Source organism: Euprymna scolopes, chromosome 19 (genome assembly GCF_053919585.1).
Source record: "Euprymna scolopes isolate OS-2025 chromosome 19, ASM5391958v1, whole genome shotgun sequence".
In the NCBI taxonomy this organism is placed as follows: domain Eukaryota; kingdom Metazoa; phylum Mollusca; class Cephalopoda; order Sepiida; family Sepiolidae; genus Euprymna; species Euprymna scolopes.
This window is the reverse complement of record NC_136500.1, coordinates 8,926,138-8,946,438: the sequence shown is the minus strand read 5'-3', so window position 1 is coordinate 8,946,438 and position 20,301 is coordinate 8,926,138. Positions and strand designations below refer to the sequence as shown.

General features: G+C 36.6%; 1 protein-coding gene across 1 annotated transcript; it reads right to left on the bottom strand.

Moving 5' to 3' along the window:
• Positions 1-7,276: 7,276 nt before the first annotated feature.
• On the bottom strand, positions 7,277-7,858 carry LOC145240076 (uncharacterized). Its single transcript, XM_080103699.1, has one exon. It carries the CDS (start codon positions 7,856-7,858, stop codon positions 7,277-7,279), a length of 582 nt encoding a protein of 193 aa, XP_079959825.1.
• Between the last annotated feature and the right edge of the window lie 12,443 nt (positions 7,859-20,301).

Sequence of the window (20,301 nt, the reverse complement as noted above, 5' to 3'; positions counted from 1 at the left end):
TCACTTCTTGCCGTACGGGGTCTACCAGATTTTGGGAGGTCACATACAGACCCTTGCTTATGAAATCGAGCCACTATAGCTGTTATTGCATTGGGAGTAGGGTAATTTATTGTGTTTCTTAAGTTTCGTCGTAATTTTCTTTGAGTTTCTGATATTGACTCATTCAACCGAAAATACAACTCTACGATAAATATGCGATCCTCGGTAGTGTATCAACTCATGATGACCTTGGAAGGGTTACTCTAGATGATCTTAACAAATAAAAGAAAAACATCAAAAATTAAGAAAGGTATGAATTTTTTACCATCAGCTTCTTTTGGGACACTCTTTATTTCAGTTTGACTTAAACGCTGAACATTTTATTATACTCATTTTGTAGTTTTTAGATATTTTCCTTGTCAAATGTGCTCTTATAATAGCTAGTCCTCTAAATCTCTTTATCTTGAATATCTACGATAAAAAATCGTCAACCGTGAAAACGGGAGAAGTTTCCAAATTTAAATTGCACCGGTATTTTAACTCTAAAAACACTGCCTTTCCTTCTGCAGTATTTATTATTCTTAACTAGTTAAACCTTAATACTTAACCGACTCTGTGTATTTTAATATTGCATTTATTGTATTTATATTAATTTCTAACCAGTTGTAAACGAGTTTTTCGAATCTAAATTCATACAAAATCGTACGATGTATTTAATTGATACAAAATTACATTATCGTATTTAATGTAAATGAGATCTTCCCGTTTTTTTTAACTTTTGAAGCGAGCAGGACTTTATTTCAGTATAATACTTAATATATGAATTCTATATCTTTCTGGGTAGAAGGCGACAGAATTCTATTTAAATATGATACCGATCATCTCTCAAATAAATCTGGTATTGAACCTTGGCGCATGGCTACCCCTTCCGCGTAATTGATCCGTAAATCTTGTTACTCATCTGAGAGAGTGAAATCTCTTATTTAAACCTATTGTTTTATTCTATGATATTGCACCGTTACACTGCGGGAGGAAGTCAGCAACCTTCCAGAAGCTAGTGATATTTACGAATTCCCCAGTTGCAAACGTTTACCACATAAGAGGAAACTAGGCTCTGCCCACTTTCTATACGTATCCTTTATTAGCCAGGTGTTGTTACATTTTGAGGAACTCGCTGTAGACACTGTGTCTGGACTCGATTCCTGATAAGGGCAACGAACACTGAATCCTCATTTCCTTAATATTTCTCTCACAAACAGAAAAAAATGTTACCTATACTTACCTGATTGGTTTCGACCTTTATTGTTAAGTTGTTTCATAATGTACTTAACTCTAATCGTCCATATTATTTCGTGCTGAATCAAACTAAAATATAAATTTACAAAAAAATCATCAAATGCCTCCTAAAGTATTGGCTAAAGGTTGAAAAGAAATAGAAATCTTGTTGAACAAAACGTGTAATTGAAACTTTCTTAGAAAAGAAAGCTTCTTATCTTAATTACTTATTTATATACTAAGTATTGTAAAGTTTTTGCTTCTTCACCTAAATTTGCTTTCCTGCTTTTAATTACTAATATTTCTTCGCCTCTTTTTAAAAATTACAAATTCTGATTCCTTGACTAGACGTTGCCTAAATATAAGGACTATAGTGGCCGCACGTATATAGTTACATACATGTGATACTAAAATAACTAACACAATTTTTTTTCCAAATGACTAGTACATTGGTTCCAAGATAACTGCATAGGTCTGCTTTGCATGACAAACATTTTCCATATCCTCATTCTACTAAACACTATCTAAATCGCTGTGTATAGTAATGTATATTAATACTGTAATCTTGTAAGTTATATCATCTCTCCTGTTTCAGCTGGACAAATAACAAATTGCACCCTCCCAACCCTGCTTAAAACGTATATGCTTTGAACGTACTTTGGGAGACGCGGATTTAGCTTCCGGTCCTTAACACTAGAAGAGTGACTTTTAAAATATCTATACTAAACATCTATAGGTATCGATTGAAAAGAATTTCTCATCTTATAACGTATATCTATATTCTACAGCTTTACTATGAGATTGATACTTAATAGCCATATTCTGTACTTTCACTCAAAGTGATCTACATTAAGTAGCAACTCTATATCTCTTGAACGAAGATAGGCCAAAGTACTGATGATCCACAGAAAAAACTAACACCTGAAGCTCATTTCAAATCTCTACCCATGTTTTGACAAGCTTCTGGGCTTGGCTTTTACTCCTGATGTGAAATCAAATAACATTTCAAGGTCGCTATAAAAATGGTAGGATCCTTCTACTGCTCCATTAGATATCTCACTGCTGATGCAATTATCTATAGATATAAAAACCAGGTACGTCCAGGTATGGATTACTGTTGCTGCACCTGGGCAGAAGCTGCTAAAAACATAAATCTTGCCTTTACAGAGTTCAAAATAGACTTATTAGCCTAGTGAAGGATGCCCTTCTATGCAACCTGTTTTCCAATATTAGAAAGCATTTCTTTACTTTATCGTTATTTTCATGGCAATTTCTCGTCTGAGCCCGAATCTATGGTCGCCTCACCGAACTTTCACGAGAAGACGTCGTCTAACTGAAACCACTGTCAATAATTCCCCAACTCTTTATATGTTGTTAAACCTAATCGAAGATCATATGAAATCTTCTTTCTTAGAACTGCACGCCCGTGGAACTCTCTTCCGTGTGCCTGTTTTCTAGTTGAATACAATTTGGTAGTTTTGAACTCCAACGTAAAATAAAATATTAAAGAACCGCCCCGTTAAGTAATCCAATTACTGTGTCTGTTTGTAGTTTGTAACAAGTTTCTAGGGTACCGGTTTGACAGTTACAGGCTGTTGTTACCGACTGACGGTACAGAAGTCCATACTCTTTGGTAGCGCTTAGAGTGGCTGCTTTATCATCACTGTATAATATCCGGATGTTTGTAGTGCTATGTCGTGCATCGAAAACTGATTTTGCACTCATCTCTGATGAGTATTCTTGAAGCCACATCCCTGTGAGTGAGCAGTCGGCTGATGGTCTACTTGTGTTACATGATGGTAGCTATGCATATCCGCTTTGTCTAGCACCTCTACCTTACGAAATAAAATAAAATAACAGATCAATTTAAGATAATAACCAACCAGACACGCACACGAACAATTCACCTTCTTTTGAGGCTAGTAATTACAAATATTCGCGGACTTAGAACTAACTTAGATGACGTAGAATCATATCTTCCCGCAAACACCCTGGATATATTAGAACTTAGTGAAACTAACTTACACTCCTCTATCTCTTCTGACACCTTTAACATGTCTGGTTATTTTCCATTTTGTCGTAAAGACTGACAGACATATGCACGACTTTTGATTCTATATTCGCAAAATCCTCCCCATTTCTAGGGAATCTAAACTGGAATCATATTGCCAGGCTTGTTTTACAACATAAATTATATTCTTTATAGCTCTCCATCAACTCAGTACTGTACTCAAATCAATCCTATCTCTGACAGCATCGATGTAGCACTCTCCATTGGAACTAGCGCCCAAATTCATATATTTGGTGACTTTAACGTCCATCACAATAATTCGCTAGATTCCTCTGACTACACAGACACAGGTGATCGCATTATCTATACCTTTTCTATATCCCATTCCTAGACACAGACAGTAACATTCCCGACCAGTTTTCATATCGTCAGGACTAGCAAGCGTCATTTCTGGATCTAATTCTGACTACAGTTCTTGAGGATTTTGTAGCTAATACCAGTTGCTCCTTCGGGAATGTTGATCATGCGGTGTTTATGATAGACATCACTCTAAATTCTCGACCCCAAGTCGAGGAGCCATTGCTCAAAACGATAAGGTACTACAATAAAGATGACTAGGATACCATTAGAAACCCATCATATAATAATCATAAAAATAATAATCATGATAATAGTAATAACTATATATATATATATATATATATATATATATATATATATTAATATATATATATATATTAATATATAGAGAGAGAAAGAGAGGCAAAGCGAGATAGAGAGAGAATCAAAGAAACAGAGAGAGAGGGAGGGATATGTTTTTACCTGTTTTGTGAGGTAGCCGCGAGGTAGAAGTTTAGGCTTCTTATCATGGGGTCCCGATTTCGAATCTCATTAGATTCAGCAACGTAGACGACGAAGCAGCTGTTAGTAGATAATTATACTTTATATATATATATATATATATATATATATATATATATATAGGCGGCAAAAAGAAAGCCCGCACTTGTAATTATTTCAAAAAATGCAAATTTAAGCTAAATTTAATCTAACTGTACCTCATTTGATTGGCCTTTTATTATTTTATAATTTTACCTGTTCATATTTTACGTTTAATTGAAATATTCTAGTTTTCACGTCAATTTAAAAAAATAACTTCAAATTGAGGCGACAAAAAGAAAGTCCGCACAATGGAAAATTGTTATTTAAATGTAACTTTAGGACATTAATACAGCACAAGTACATCACGAACACAATGAACTAGTAAATATTTAGTAACATAGCTTTTCTGCAAATTGAAAGCCTGCCCTCTTTTGAGAATTTCTCGAATTAGACAACAGCAATACTCCAGGGAAAGGGGTGGTTTATGACCTTAGATGTGCTACCATAGATGGTAGGGTCATCAGCATAAATGTCTATGAATGATGTAAGGGTGTGGTTTGGAAGACTATTAATGTAGACCAGGAAGAGAGTTGGGCCCAGGATGGACCGCTAAGGGACTCCAGCATTAATACTGTGAGCTTCTGATTTTTGCCCATCGACTACTACTCTTATGAAGCTATCAGCGAGAAATGATTTAATAATTGATATTTCCAGCTATACTATAGTTGGAGATGTTGTGAAGTAAACCTTTATGTCATACCGTATCAAATGCCTTAGATATGTAAAGATCAATTGCCCTAGAAAGGTTGCCTTCGTCGAGAGAGTCGCTAAGTGATTTGTTCGCAAATTCATGCTGGCTAATGAAATAGTAAAATATAGGATGATTGTTGTTTGAAACTGATACATAGCAAATTTCTATGTAGTTATGCTTGGCATACATGTGCGATTAATTTGTGGAGATGCTATACGATAAAAAAATAAAACAAACGTTTGTTTTAAAATCACACTGCAAACATTTTGGTTTGTATAAACTTATGACGAGGACGAATATTGTATTAGTTAGAAAAAGATTCTGTATACAGGGTAGAGCGATACATTTATCGCCCTAAAGAAAACAACTTCACAAGTATATTAAAAAAAATTATTGAAAAAATCAATTCAGGTAATTTCATTATGTAGTAGTGCTAACATTTATTAAATGTAACAAGCTTCAGCTTCAATCACTGACTCAATACAGGTCGTGAAGTGGAAGTATGTCTTTTTTTACATTGGAGCTCGGCGAATATACAACGGATGGCGGCGATCAAGCTGACTTTTGTGTTGTGGAAGGTAATGTCGGTAATGTCCTCGGAGTATGACCAAAGACGTAGTCCAGAAGGTTCAGGTCGAAGGAGGAGGTGGGCTGTGGGAGAAAAGTACAAAGGCGGAACACTTCTTTTGAAACCAACGACCGCACTCTTTAACATATCTATGTAAAATTTCAGGTCAACATCGAAGGTGTACTTGTACTTGTACTTGAAACGACATTCACCCTGGAGGAGTTGAGTCGGCTTCATGAAGATGCACATCTCGTACCGCTGCGGCCCAAGCCCGGCGATCGGAGGCAAGATCCCGAGTGAGCAATAGCCAGTCACGTCTCCAACGAGACAGGCCATAGATGAGCGGGCCCGAAATAAGCTCAGCGTCGGCTTTGATAGTCCCGAGCCACGCTCTTAGCTGGCCACCGACACGTTTTTTTCCAGCCGGGTAGAGGACGTGGGGAGATAGCCTCGTGGATAAAGACCCCTGCATCACAGCGAGAGGCATGGCCGAACCATCGAAGGCGTCGGGCCCGCAGTAGGTCAGTAATTGCCTGGAGATTGCAGCGACGCCGGACTTCTTTGTTGGCGACGAAATCCAAGGGACGGACATGGAGAATGCGGCGGAGATTGTAGTGGTCGAAAACTTCATGTCGTCGCAGATCCGCAGTCCGTATGGGCCAGGTCTCACATCCATACAAAAGTATTGAGCGGACGAGAACCTGGTAGATTCGTATTTTTGTCCTCAGACGTATTTCAGGCCGTGACCATAATCGCCTTTGGAGTCGACAAAAGGCAGCTCGTGCGGCATTAATGCGCGCTTCAATCTCATTCATGCCTTGACCGGTACCAATGAACGTGCAGCTCAGGTATTTGAAGCTATCCGTGTCCTCGAGGGTTTCCCCGTTGAGAGTGACAGAGGACCTTTCTGCTTGGGGGATGCCAGCCGATAGAATCTTCGTCTTGCTGGCGTTGATTCTCATGCCGATGGCAGCTGCCTTCTCCTGGATTCGGTTCAGCACTGTCTGTATGTCTCTGTAGCTCTCCCCGAGAACCGCAATATCGTCCGCGTAGTCCAAATCGGCGAGATGAAAGTTACGCCCCAACACGACGCCAGGATATCCAGGCAGCGCCTGCTCCATGATCCAATCAATAGCGTAATTGAAAAGAGTGGGCGAGAGCGCGCATCCCTGGCGGACACCACTGCTGACGTTGAAGAAAGAGGAGTCCTGGCCATAACAGCGGACACGCGTGCGAGTCCGATGGTAGTAGGCCTTGATCAAGTTTAGTAGCTTCGGGGGGATACCATCTGTTTCCATCACTCTCCACAGGGTACCGCGGTCGACCGAGTCAAAAGCGGCAGCGAAGTCGATAAAGCATACGATTGTACGCTGTTGGTAGCACCAGCGCTGTTCCAAGGCTCGCCTCAGCGTGAATATTTGGTCGACGCATCCGCGGCCAGGTCGGAATCCGCATTGGTTAGGACGAGTCCTTCTGTCCCTTTCGTATTGAAACCGTCTCAGAATGAGGGTAGTGAAGACTTTGGCAGCGACATCTATAAGGCTGATGCCTCTGTAGTTACTACATGCCCGTTTGTCATCCTTCTTAAAAAAGGGAAGAAGGATGGCGTCACTCCAATCTTGGGGAATCTCCCCACTATTCCAAATCTCAGAAATCAGCTGGTGTAGGCGAGGGGTTAATTCATCGATTCCGGTCTTGTAGACCTCAGCCGGGATACCGTCCTCGCCTGGAGCTTTGTTATTCTTCATCTTGGCAATGACGGCTCTGCTTTCTTCATGGCTGGGGGTATCCGACGAGCAATCGTAGAGATCTACATCGGTGGGGGTGTTTTGACCTGGTATTGTAGGTGGTTCAGGAGTTCACGGAAGTGCTCGTGCCACCGATCCAATCGTGCGTTTAGCTCAGTAATGATTTCACCTTCACTGTTGCGGATGGATTCGCTCACGGATGACCTCGTCTGTGTGCTGGACTTCAATAGTTGATATAACTTGCGGGAGCCCCCTACAGAGGCCGCATGTTCCATGTCAGTTGCGATATTGTGCCAGTAGACATTGCGGTCGTTGCGGGCAGAGTGCGTTGTTTCTCGGCGAAGGCGACGATAGTTGGCATCTCCGTTGAGTCTGGCACGTTTAGCGTCCTCACCCAATTTCACCGTTCGACTCGAGATCCAGTCTTTTTGACGACGCTTTGTGAAACCCACGGTGTTGGCCGCTGCTTCAGTGACGTCCTTTTTGAGTGCTTTCCATATATCTTCCACCGATTCTTCTGGTTGTACACCATTGATTCGGTTGCGTAGGTCCAGTCGAAACTGAGTCGCAGTGTCGTCCACTTTCAGCTTCGTGATATCAAGACGTTTTTGACGGGAAACGTGTTTGTTGGCCTTCAGTCGCATTGTGAGCTTGGCTCTAATAAGGACATGATCCGATCTATGGGTATTTCCTGTTTCAGCACCTCTGTAAGCGCGGCAGTCACGCATATTGCTTACCCAGCGTTTGCGTATCAAAATGTGGTCTATCTGGTTCGCCGTGACACCGTCATTCGAGTACCACGTCACCAGATGATGATTTGGATGCTGAAACTTCGTATTGGAGACAATGAGGTGATTGTTCACCGCGAAGTTAATGATACGTTCGCCATTGGCACAGCGATTCCCGCCGCCAAATGGGCCCAGCGTAGATCTTGTTTGAGCATCCGCCTTGCCAGTTCTGCCACAAATGAGAATAGGTAACGAGTGCGAGCATCCATAAAGATTGATTCGACGATGTTCCACACAACATGGGATATTTCGAAGCTCACTACATAATATGAACTTCAAATGCAAGACCTTATCCGAAATTACTCCAATTTTCTGCAAAAGTTGATTATGTCAGAGGAAGCTAATTTTCATTTGAATGGATTCGTTAGCAAACAAAACTACATATTTTTTGGTCCTGAAAACTCAAGCGCAATTCATCAAAAGCAGTTAAATTCCATGAAATATACTGTAGTGTGTGCAGAAGATTATTGGACTTGTTTTTTGAAGATACAGACGAGAATGCTGTCACTGTTAGTGAGGAGACATACCGTACTATAATTACACACATCGTGGGGCCACAAATTCAGATTAGACCGGATTATGATTGCAACGATACAGGCAACGGCATATACAGCGAGAGACATAATGCAGCTTCTCAGGCAATGATTTGCTGGCTGCCTCATACCTCACTATAGCAATATAAAATAGCCACCGCGTTGCCCAGACTTGATCAACCCCGACTATTTTGTGAGGGTTATTTAAAGAAAGGGGAGTGCTTGAATGATTATATAAAATACATTATAGATTAAAGGTTAGTTTTGTTTGGGGATTTGTAGTTCTTATTACAGTTATAAACTTAAAGAAAATGTATAAAGCATATTAAGAAGAGCTAAGCAAACTATATTTCAGTTTTATAGAACTTGTATGAAACTACTTTTTTTAACTTGATTCATTCAGCATCACATTTAAAAGTAACATAAGACTTAATGCAATATTTTAACTACTATAAGTTATTAAACAGTATATTAGTGTAAATACAGAATGGTTATTATTAATGCATTAATGCTAAAACTTCAGACGATTACTAAGTTTAAATTATAAATTTTGTCCATAGATTATATAAATCTTTACAAATACACCAGTTCTCCTTACAAATATATAACACCTCCGTGTAAACATATATATTTTTTAACTTCCTACTTTATTTATAACAACCAAGCTGCCTGACGTGTCCCTGTCACAAAATATACTTAAATATGTTATTTAATTTTATTCAGATTTCGATTAATAACTATAGATCAAATTCTCTTTTGTATTATAAGATTTTTTTGACAAGGTAGTCACTACTTATCAAGGCCCGGAAGCCAATCGGGGAAAGGGTTATTGTGTGTACAGTACGTTAGTGTTGACATTTGATAGTGTCTTACTTAAGGAGGCGGTTCATCAGGAATTTGTTCACATTAGACTTGAAGATATCCAGGTTGTAATCAGGTCAGAAACAGGCAACCGGAACAGAGTTCCACAGGTGTGAACTTCTAAGAAAGAAGCTTTGTTCATGGAACTTACGTTTTGATTTTGGCACAGATAAGGAGTGGGGAAAAATTTTGAACGGGTGTTTATCGTGAAAGATGGTGAGGGGAGCCAGAGATTGGAGTTCAGGCGAGTACCTGCCATGGTAGTTACGATAAAATAAAGACAGGCGCGCAACATCTCTCCTGTGGGAGAGAAGTTGCAGGGAAGAGAAAAGGACATCACCCACTAGGCAACAAAGCCTATTTTGTACTTTGTCAAGGCAAGAGAGGCTGTTTTTAGCAGCTCCTGTCGGGATGTGGCAGCAGTACTCCATCCTTGGAGGTACTTGGCTTTTATACAGATATAGAATTGCATCAGATTTGAGATATCTTCTGGAGCGATAGAAGGATCCTACCATTTTTCCAGATCTTGGCAACTGACTTGATGAAGGAACCCCATTTCAGGTCAGGGGTAAAGGGAAAGTCCAGAAGCTTATCGAAACATAGAGCTTCTCATAGACGGGAACCACCCATATCAATTGATGCCAGATGGGGATCAAAGCGTTGATGATGTAAATATAGGAGCTTGCTTTTAGATGCATATAAAGTAACCAGCAAACTCCTCTCCGACTGTGCCACGCGCTCAAGATAAGAGCGGAGAGAATCAGAGAGACCTTTGTCATTTACGGCCTTTGATGTGTTGCCATTAGATGTTTTGGGAGATCATTGATGTATATCAGGAAGAGAGTTGGGCCTAGGATTGCCCACTGAGGGACTCCAGCATAAATATTGATGACCTCTGATTTCTGTCCATCAACTACTACTCTTATAAGCCTATCGGAGAGAAATGATTTTCTGATCGAGAAAACATTTCCAGTTATACCGTGGCTGGAGATCTTGTGAAGTAGGCCCTTATGCCATACCTTATCGAAGGCATTTGACATGTCAAGAACAATAGCCCTAGAGAGGAAGCCTTTGTCAAGAGATTTCCTAATCATGTGGGATACAACCGTTACCACATCTGTGGTAGATCTTGCAGAAAGGAAGCCTTTGTCGAGTGTTTCGCTTATCCTATGAGATATTACAGTTAGCACATCTGCTGTTGGTCTGGCAGAACGGAAACCATATTGCATGTCACTAAGAATGTAATTTCTGCTGAGGTAGTTGACTACCTCTCTGTTTAATATGGATTCCAGCAGCTTACTCATGACACACAGGAGACTTATTGGTTTGTACTGAGAGGGAAAGGACTTATCACCTGAGTTCTTAAATACAGGGCATACTAATGAGGTTTTCCAGGGTGTTTGGAAGCACTTCTATTTAAGGCAACGCTTAAAGAGTTTTGTAAATATGGGGGCAAGTTCTAGTTAAAGCTTCTTCAGCACAATGATTGGAATGCCGTCAGGGGCAGTTGCTTTACTGGAATCAATGTTCTTGATAAGCTTGGCGACTTCACGCACAGATATTTGTATGTTGCAGAGCGTGTTGTCCGTTATAGGAGGAAATACCGGGAGTTGATTGCCTTCGTCGCATAGGGTAGAATTAGCTGCAAATTTCTTGGCAAATAGTTTGGCCTTGTCTGATGCTAACGAGATGACCTCAGGTCCATTGATGATGGTTAGGATAGGAACACGCTTCTATCGTCCTGGGCATCTGCTTCTTCTTCCCCCTTTTGTCAGATACATCATTCATTGGAAATGAGGATTGAAAGACAAATAAGAGAAAGCGAGAGTAACGAGAACTGCCGATAACGCATCCACAATGCGTTGTCTACTCTCCATAAAAACGAAAAAAAAAACCAGTGTGTGTAAGAACTTATTAATATTTACTTAGTATAAATCATTCGCTTTAATTTGAAATTTAAGATATTTGAAGACAAATTCCCCTCCCATAATTACGAATGAAAAAATGGAATATATATTGTTTCCAATATATATAATACCGATTTCACACGTTAAAAACTGAAATCGATGCCCTCGCTTGGAATCGAAAAAAAATCATTCAGTGCTCAGAACAGAGTCGTAACGTCGCGTTGCATGTTCGTCGTTCCTTTCTAAGGTATCATTAGATAGATAAAAAACAAATATAAAAGCTAAAAGTATCTACGATGCACATACTACATTATATTTATACCTGTTGAGTCCAACTGATATATTTAATATTTAGCTATTACCATTTAAATGTATTTCCGAGGGTAGAATAGCCTATATATTAAATATCATGTATGTTGACTAAAAGCTCAATGAGGATTTGGTAGAGACGTTTTACACACACGGAGACAAGGTTACCTATATACATATCTATCTATCTATCTATCTATCACTCTATCTACCTATCTATTTCTTCTGTCTTTGTCTGTCTGCCCGTCTCACTGTCTCTCCATCTCTTCATTTCTCTCTCTCCCTCTCTCTCTCTCTCTATATATATATATATATATATATATATATTATGGCTATGTTAATACACAATTTAAACTTGTTCGAAAACATTATTCATTTTAGATTGTAGAAATTAAAAAATAAAAATGAATGAATTTAATTCACAATCTAAAATAAATAATGTTTTCGAACATATTTTAAATTTAGTCTTTACATAGCCATAATGAAATGTTGTACCCCGCAAAAAATATTTATATATATATATATATATATATATATATATATATATATATATATAAAGCTGAATGTGTGTGTGTGTGTGTGTGTCTGGTCACGAATAGGCTTCTATATAGTTAACTATTAAACAAAACGGATTACATATAATGATAAAAGATGTATCGAGACACAGGAATGGGTATGTTTGATCTGGCAGAACGGTGGTTCATTAAAATTGTACAAAGTATGGAAATAAAAAATTTTAAAATGAAAAAAAAAACACGTTTAAAAGGGTTTTGATATAAATGTACATAATAATAATTTGATAAGTATGTTTTAACTTAAATAGGGATAGTATAATAAAAATGTGGAGTCTGTGTTCGCGCCGGGCCTCCATAGAATGGAAATAGGCACAAACTTTAATAAAGACTTTTAACATCTATCGGCGTATGTATACTTTGATAATTATGTTTCAGTTTGAAGAAATATGGTATAATAAAATTATGGGGTGTTAGTTCGCACCTGACCTCCATAGAATTTAAAAAAAAAAATGTTATTACATTTTCACACCAACAAGGCACATTGCCACTTTGGTGTAGCGGGCTACTATCAGGGGAAACATCTACTGGGGTACTATGTAGGGATTTGGGCAGCAAGATGTTGGTTCACGTTGCACTTGAACTTTTGCATGCCAGTACAGTTGGGGAGGCAGTGATCTGGAATGGAATTCCAAAGTCTAGCTGTTCTGGAGAAGAAACTACTGGAGTAGAAAGATCTTTTACATCTAGGGATCTCTACAGTGTGGTGGTGGGATTTTGCAGCTTGTCGCGTCTGTCGAGGGTGTTCACGTCGTGGGGGCACAAGTGCTTGAAGTTCATCAGAGCATTCACCATTAAAATACTTGTAGAACTGGCAGAGGGATGCAACGTTTCGACGATGGGGCAGAGGCTGAAGCTTAGATGCCAGTTCAGGGCCTATCAGATTTGCGACTCTCATTTGAACCCTGTCAAGTAGCGAGAGACTAGTAGCCGATGCACCAGCCCAAATATGACAGCAATACTCCATACATGAGCGAGTGGTGGCCTTATAGAGGTACAGGATACTTTCGGGTATTAGAAGTTTTCTAGCACGGTAGAGAGAGCCCACCTTCCTCGCAGTGGCCCTGGCAATGCCCTCGATGTAATTGTTCCAATTCATGTTTCCTGTGAACGTTAGGCCAAGGAGCTTGAGAGACGTACTCTCAGATAAAGAGTCGTTGGCCATTGCTATAGGTGGTAGAGAAGGTTTGTTGTAATTATTGAATGAAACCAGTTTATTCTTGGCTGCATTGAACGTGACCATCCATTGTTGTCCCCATTCCACTACTGATTGGAGGTCATCCACTAGTGTTTCTGCCATTACTTTAGATATATGTTCATTTGTTTTCCTGTCGTCCCTGCTATAGAGTGTGGTGTCATCAGCATATATACCCATCTCAGATGCAATTTTGTCGGGGAGGTCATTTATGAATATCAGGAACAGCAGAGATCCAAGGATGGAAGTATGTCACAACGTTTAACATTTTTTTTAATATAGATCCACAGAATATTGTGATAAGTGTTTCAGTGTGAACAGGTATGGTATAATAAATTATGGGGGTAATCTATTGTATTTTTCTTTCATAATATTTAGCTTTGCTTTCGATACCCCCAAATTCGAAGCTATCTCTTTACAACCCTTGATTTTCATAACCTATCACACTTTCATAAATCAGAGTCCATTTTCTGTATGCTGTTTTTGAACCCAGTCAACGACGGGTACTTTTACTAGTATGTATATATATATATATATATATATATATATATATATATATATATATATATACATACATCATGTTCGTCTTCTAGAACATTTCAGTCAAAATTCTACACTATTACGGACGATTTTCAAAACGCATGAATAGAATTAAGCGATACAATTATATGAAAGCAATAACCTAATACAAAACACAAAAATCAATAATAAAGCAACGCATGCTTTTCAAAAAGTTACGCGAATTCGTTTATTTATATAAAGTCACTCGCATATCCATATCTTGTGGATTAAGTGTATTTAAATATTTTTACATAGAAAAGAGAGGCATTTAATAGTAATGCCAGAGCAGGAAAGAACCTTAATATGGATACAGTGTTAAAGTAGTATAGAATAATGCAATTCGAAATATTTTCTTAAACTTTGAAAAACATGTTTTTGTTCGTGTGTTAGATAAAGTAATATCTGTTTTAAAAACAAAACTAATATTATGATTTTAATATTTAATAATATTGACTCACTGTCCCTGTTTTTATCTCTATAATTACATATAATTTCCTCACATTTTCTTGCCTTATTTTGTCTACCTTGCTTCTAAAAGATGATTAGTCATTTCTCTTGCGTTTTTTGTCTGTCTAAGACAAAATGTTTTTGTCATTTTTAATAATTTCTTTGTAAATTGTGTGATTATTGATTTTTGGTTCTATTATTTTTCACAATCTTTTTAAGTTGTTTTAATGTTTGTTTTTTTTATTAAAGTTCATTTATATCTATGTTTCGAGTTGAAATCAGCGATTTTATCAAATCGTCATGATTAAAGTTATAGAGAGTATTCCTTAGCATATAACAAGAAATGAAGTGTCGCTATACAGAATCATAAACTAGAAACCAACATGAATATATGTTGATGTTGCGTTACATAAGGGAATTTAAAACACAATCAAAAAACAGAAAAATAAAGAATTAGAATAATGATTAAAATCTGATAATATCTTTGCTCCAGTCCTTAGAAAAATGAACAATATAAATTATAATGAATCTAGAAAGAAACACATCTAGAAAGAACATATTTTACACAAGTATTTCTTACTGATTTTAAACCTCAAAAAAGGAATAAGATATGGGGATCTGCTGTTAAATTACCAATTTTTTAGGGATACAATATGTGCAATTGTGCAGAAAAATGTGCACATTCACTTGAACGCCAGTCAGGGAAGCAGCGACCCAAGAGTGAATCAAAAGACTAGCAGTTCGAGGGGAAAATGAGAAAGAAAACATACAGGTTTCTGGGGATCTCTAAAGTGTGTGGGAAGCCATATGCTTATTGTCGGGTTAGTAAGTCGTATTAAGATTAAGGGGGTACATAGGCTTGGATTTCAATAACTAGAATAATAGGCCCAAGAATGTAATATTTCGTCGGTGGTAAAAAGGTTTCGGTTGACAGTGCGCGGCGTTTTATGTTGACTACTTTTTTATCAATCCTATCTTGGAAGGAGAAAGTAAAAGCAAATTCATCAGCCGAAATGTGGCAACAATATCTCATGCATGCGCGAACCAGTGCCTTGTATTAGTACATGATACTTTCAGGCGTAAATAATTTTTAGCGTAGAAAAAGGGTATATCCTTTTGTAGCAGCCTTAGCAGTTCACTCGATATATTTAATCCAATTTATTTTTTTCTGTGAAACTAAAGCCGTTCAGTTTGACGGAAAAATTATCAGATAGTGTATCACTAGCCCTGAATATCACTGTTTGAGGATGTTTTTTGTAATTATAAAAGAACCGAAGCTTAGTTTTGGCAGCACTGGAAAGTACTTCCCATTCGAGGCAGGTCGATTAAAACGAGACAGCAAAGTAAAAAATTAAATATTTTTGATGAAACATGGTTTAAATATCATGTTATATGGCAAGTAATATCACTTTAAAACTATAATAAAACGCTATTCATTTGCAGGAATCCTATTTGATGTATTATTGCACGATATCACATTTATAAAGCAAACCCCCATTGTGATGCATGTACACGTGAAAGGACATATCAAATATCAAAATTTATAAACAACATAGTGATAGATGCCTCCGTTCAGTCTCGAAAGACAAAGGACACGTCTGGTAAGAACAGCTGCTCATTCAATTGTGTGGAAAGTTTTGCGCAATCCCCAACCACATCTCTCCTAAATCGGCACCGCTTGAGTAAAGTAAAAAAATATTAATGATAATGTTGTTCATCAGCTTCCGCCTGTTTTTATTTGCATTATGACGTATATATATAAAATATATATTGTAAATCATTCTAAAGAAAATTTGTCATGTAGGTCCCAAAATTTGGTCTACCTGTTGTCCTGTAAAAACTGTAATTTACAATACGTAGGAGAAACTGTAATGCCTCTAAATAAACGAATGAATTTGCATAGGACTAGCACTAAGGGATGTATTCATGTTGTTAAACATTTTAAAGAAACCTGTAGTCAGTCGTCTTTTTCCGTGCAAATAATTGAAAAATTTAAATGTAATGGATATAATAGTCTAGGTAATGTAGATAACGATATCCTAAGGATGCGTCAGGATAAGGAAGACGATATAATTAAAAAAATGCGAGTAATTTACCCATATGGGTTGAATAGTAAAGTTAAAAAAAATAACCTACAAGATTCTGAAATTATAGGTAGATTATATCCAGCTTTGCCTCGCTACGGTATTAGAGATAGAACTCATGTTAATAGAAATAATAGAAAATCAGTTATTTCATGTGAGGATTTTTTTAGTAAAATTAAAGATATAATTATTAATAAAATTTATGAGTCGTTCAATTATATAAGAAAATTGCTTAATCAAACAAAAAAGAAAGTTTTGAAGGAAATAGCATCTAAAATATTATTACAACCGGATATGATATATAAGAAGGACTATTTCATTCAATGGTATGAATATATTCTAGATATAATTGACACTAAATTATATAAGCCACCAGGGAACGATATAAAAAAGAAACCTAAAAATGTTTGTGTAGTTTTGTATGAAAATAAAGGTTTTGATGATGTAAATTTACCTAAAATATTTAATAAACAAAAAAATATTCAATTACTACCAAATGAGTTCCAGAAAAAAGATCAAAAACCAATAGTTACATATAAACTAGGGCCAACAATACGCAATAAGATTTTTAATTATAAGAAAACGGTAGAACATATAAATATAAAAGATAATAATATAAATATTCCAGAATGTGAATGTAATTCCTCTCCGTTCTGTAATAATGAGATAAAACATGTAATTACAGGAGATTTAAATATAGTAAATACTCCTAAATTAAGAAAACTACTTAGTAAGGGTCCAAATTATAGAGAACCTAAATGCCTAAATTACACTAAATGCGTTAAAGAAGTTACTAAAGCACTAGAAGGTTTTATTATGTCTATGGTAAAGAAATATAAATTAGCACAGTCTACGTTTGATGCATGGAAAATAGTATAATTGAATGCGTAAATAAAAAGGTTAAACATATAAAACAATTTAAACGCCCTAGAAAAACCAATCCTCTTTTAAAAAATTCAGAAATACGGGAGGAACTTAAAATACTTCAAGAAAAGTTCGTAATAGTTCCGATTGATAAAGCGGCAAACAATATAGCCTTTATATGTAAAAAATATTATATACAACGGTTATTGATAGAAGTAGGACTTATAGGAAACGATTCGGATACTTATAAAGTAAGTAATAGTAATTTAGATAGTATTATTTTGAATAATAGTATTATTAATGAAAAAGTAGGATTAAAATTAGAAGATAAACACAAAAATCTTCCATGTATGTATTGGATACCTAAAATGCATAAAAATCCAGTTGGGGCTAGATTTATTGTAGGTTCAAAGACGTGCATCACTAAACCTCTAAGTAAAGCTATATCTAAAATATTTAAATTAATTATAAATCAAATAAATAATTTTCACCTGAAAAGTAAATTCTATAGTAATATAAATCTATTTTGGGTAGTAAATAATTCCAAACCAGTGAAAGAAAAATTAGATAAAATAAATTCCAGAATAAAAGCAAAATCTATAGCTACTTATGATTTTAGTACGCTATATACTAAAATTCCGCACGAAAAACTTATAAAAGAATTAAATGATACTGTAGATTTGGCTTTTCAAGGTGGAAAAGGTAAATATATAGACTTTTCAAACTCTAATGCTTTCTGGTGTAAAAATAAAAATAGCAAAACTAGTATTTCTAAAGGTATTTTAAAAATGCTTGTAAGTCATCTTATTAAAGAATGCTATTTTCAAATAGGAAATAAAATATTACTCCAAACCATAGGTATCCCAATGGGATTGGATCCGGCACCATTTTGGGCAAATTTGTATTTGCATAGACTCGAGTATATATATATGTCATCATTATTAAAAACAGATATATCTAAAACATATAACTTTCATGGGTGTAGGAGATTTATAGATGACCTTATATGCATAAACGATAATGATGAATTCGAAAAAAATAAACATCTTATATATCCAAACGAACTAAAATTAAATTGTGAACATAGAGGACAACAGGCTACATTTCTGGATTTAGATATAAAAATTGAGGATGGAATTTTTCTTTATAAAATATTTGATAAAAGAAACGCTTTCCCCTTTAAAATAGTACGTATGCCCCATAAGGATAGCACCTGCCCCGTTTTTGTGTTTTATGGAACCATTATGTCAGAGTTTTTGAGAATAGCTCGCGTTACTCTAAAATTAACAGATTTTATACCACCAGTTTCTAGCTTAGTAATAAGGATGATAAAACAAGGTGGAGATAAAAATAAAATATTTAAACAGTTAAACAAAGCATTTGTTCGTTATCCTGATGCTTTTGAATCGTTTAAGATAAACCAGATTATATTGATAAAGGAAATCCAAAACTATATTAGCAATGTATAAATGTATTTATAATTACATATAATAAATTTATATAGTTAAATAAAAAAAAAAAATGTATATATATAAAAATAAAATATTTTTAACCTTTATATATCTAATTTTAAATAAATAAGAATGTAAATATACAAACTACTAACTATAGTGGGGGTGATAAGTAGTTAAATGGATTAATCCAAATCTTATAAATACAAGAATGATAAATGAAAAAATTAAAAAATGTATCCATTTTAAATGGATAGTACCAGTCAAGGATCCGTCACTTGACACTCAGCCCAACAGGTGAAGGGCCGGAGACCGGCCCAGCACCTGTTGGACTGAGGTACACCGCTTGGGTAATACCTAGGAGGTCCACCCTCCCAGGCCTTGCCACCGGGCTTTCCGGTGGGGCAAGTTTATTGCTTGTTGCCTGAGGCGCCCCGACCGGGGAATGCCGACGGGGTTACTCAGGCAATTTTTAAAATTGCAGGAGTGCCCCTCCTTTAGGGGAGCTTGCTGGGTTACCACTTTCCGGCCTTGTGCCACATTTTGCTGAGTGGACAGCAAATAAATATAATCCATTTTAAATGGATAGTACCAGTCAAGGATCCGTCACTTGACACTCAGCCCAGCAGGTGAGGGGCCGGAGACCGGCCCAGCACCTGTTGGACTGAGGTACACCGCCTGGGTAATACCTAGGAGGTCCACCCTCCCAGGCCTTGCCACTGGGCTTTCCGGTGGGGCAAGTTTATTGCTTGCTGCCTGAGGCGCCCCGACCGGGGAATGCCGACGGGGTTACTCAGGCAATTTTTAAAATTGCAGGAGTGCCCCTCCTTTAGGGGAGCCTGCTGGGTTACCACTTTCCGGCCTTGTGCCACATTTTGCTGAGTGGACAGCAAATAAATATAATCCATTTTAAATGTGGAAATTGATGAATCGCACAGGTAAGAAATTCATTTTTATACTATGAAAAGGTTAGTAATTACAATTAAGAATAGGAAATTGGGGAAAAAAAAAAATTTGTAACTTGTCTTCTTCCTAAGATTAAGGGTGGTGGTGTTTGATCAACACTGCTGGGGAGCCATGATGTAATACACTGTTTTGTTTTTAAATCCCCGAAACAGTGTTTCATGGTAAACAACTGATGATCCCTTAAAAAATATAAAAATTGGTATTATAGTAAATTTGAGAGTTGATGCAGTGATTGCAGGTGATTAAAATGACTTACTGACTAGATGTTTTTTTTAATGAATGATAAAAAATAATTTTTTGTGTGGTTTCAAATGTTAAAAACTTCAAAGACTATATATATATATATATATATATATATATATATATATATATATATATATATATATATTTGGGCTTGACGAGAAATGCCCTGAAAAGGTCACTTCTGATCAATGTCTATTTTTAAAATATGCAACGAAGAAATGATTTGCGGCGAGTTTAAATGATAGCTCTTCTTTTATTGTAAATTGAACTCATTGATGAGAAAAAATATAATGGTAGGATACGCCC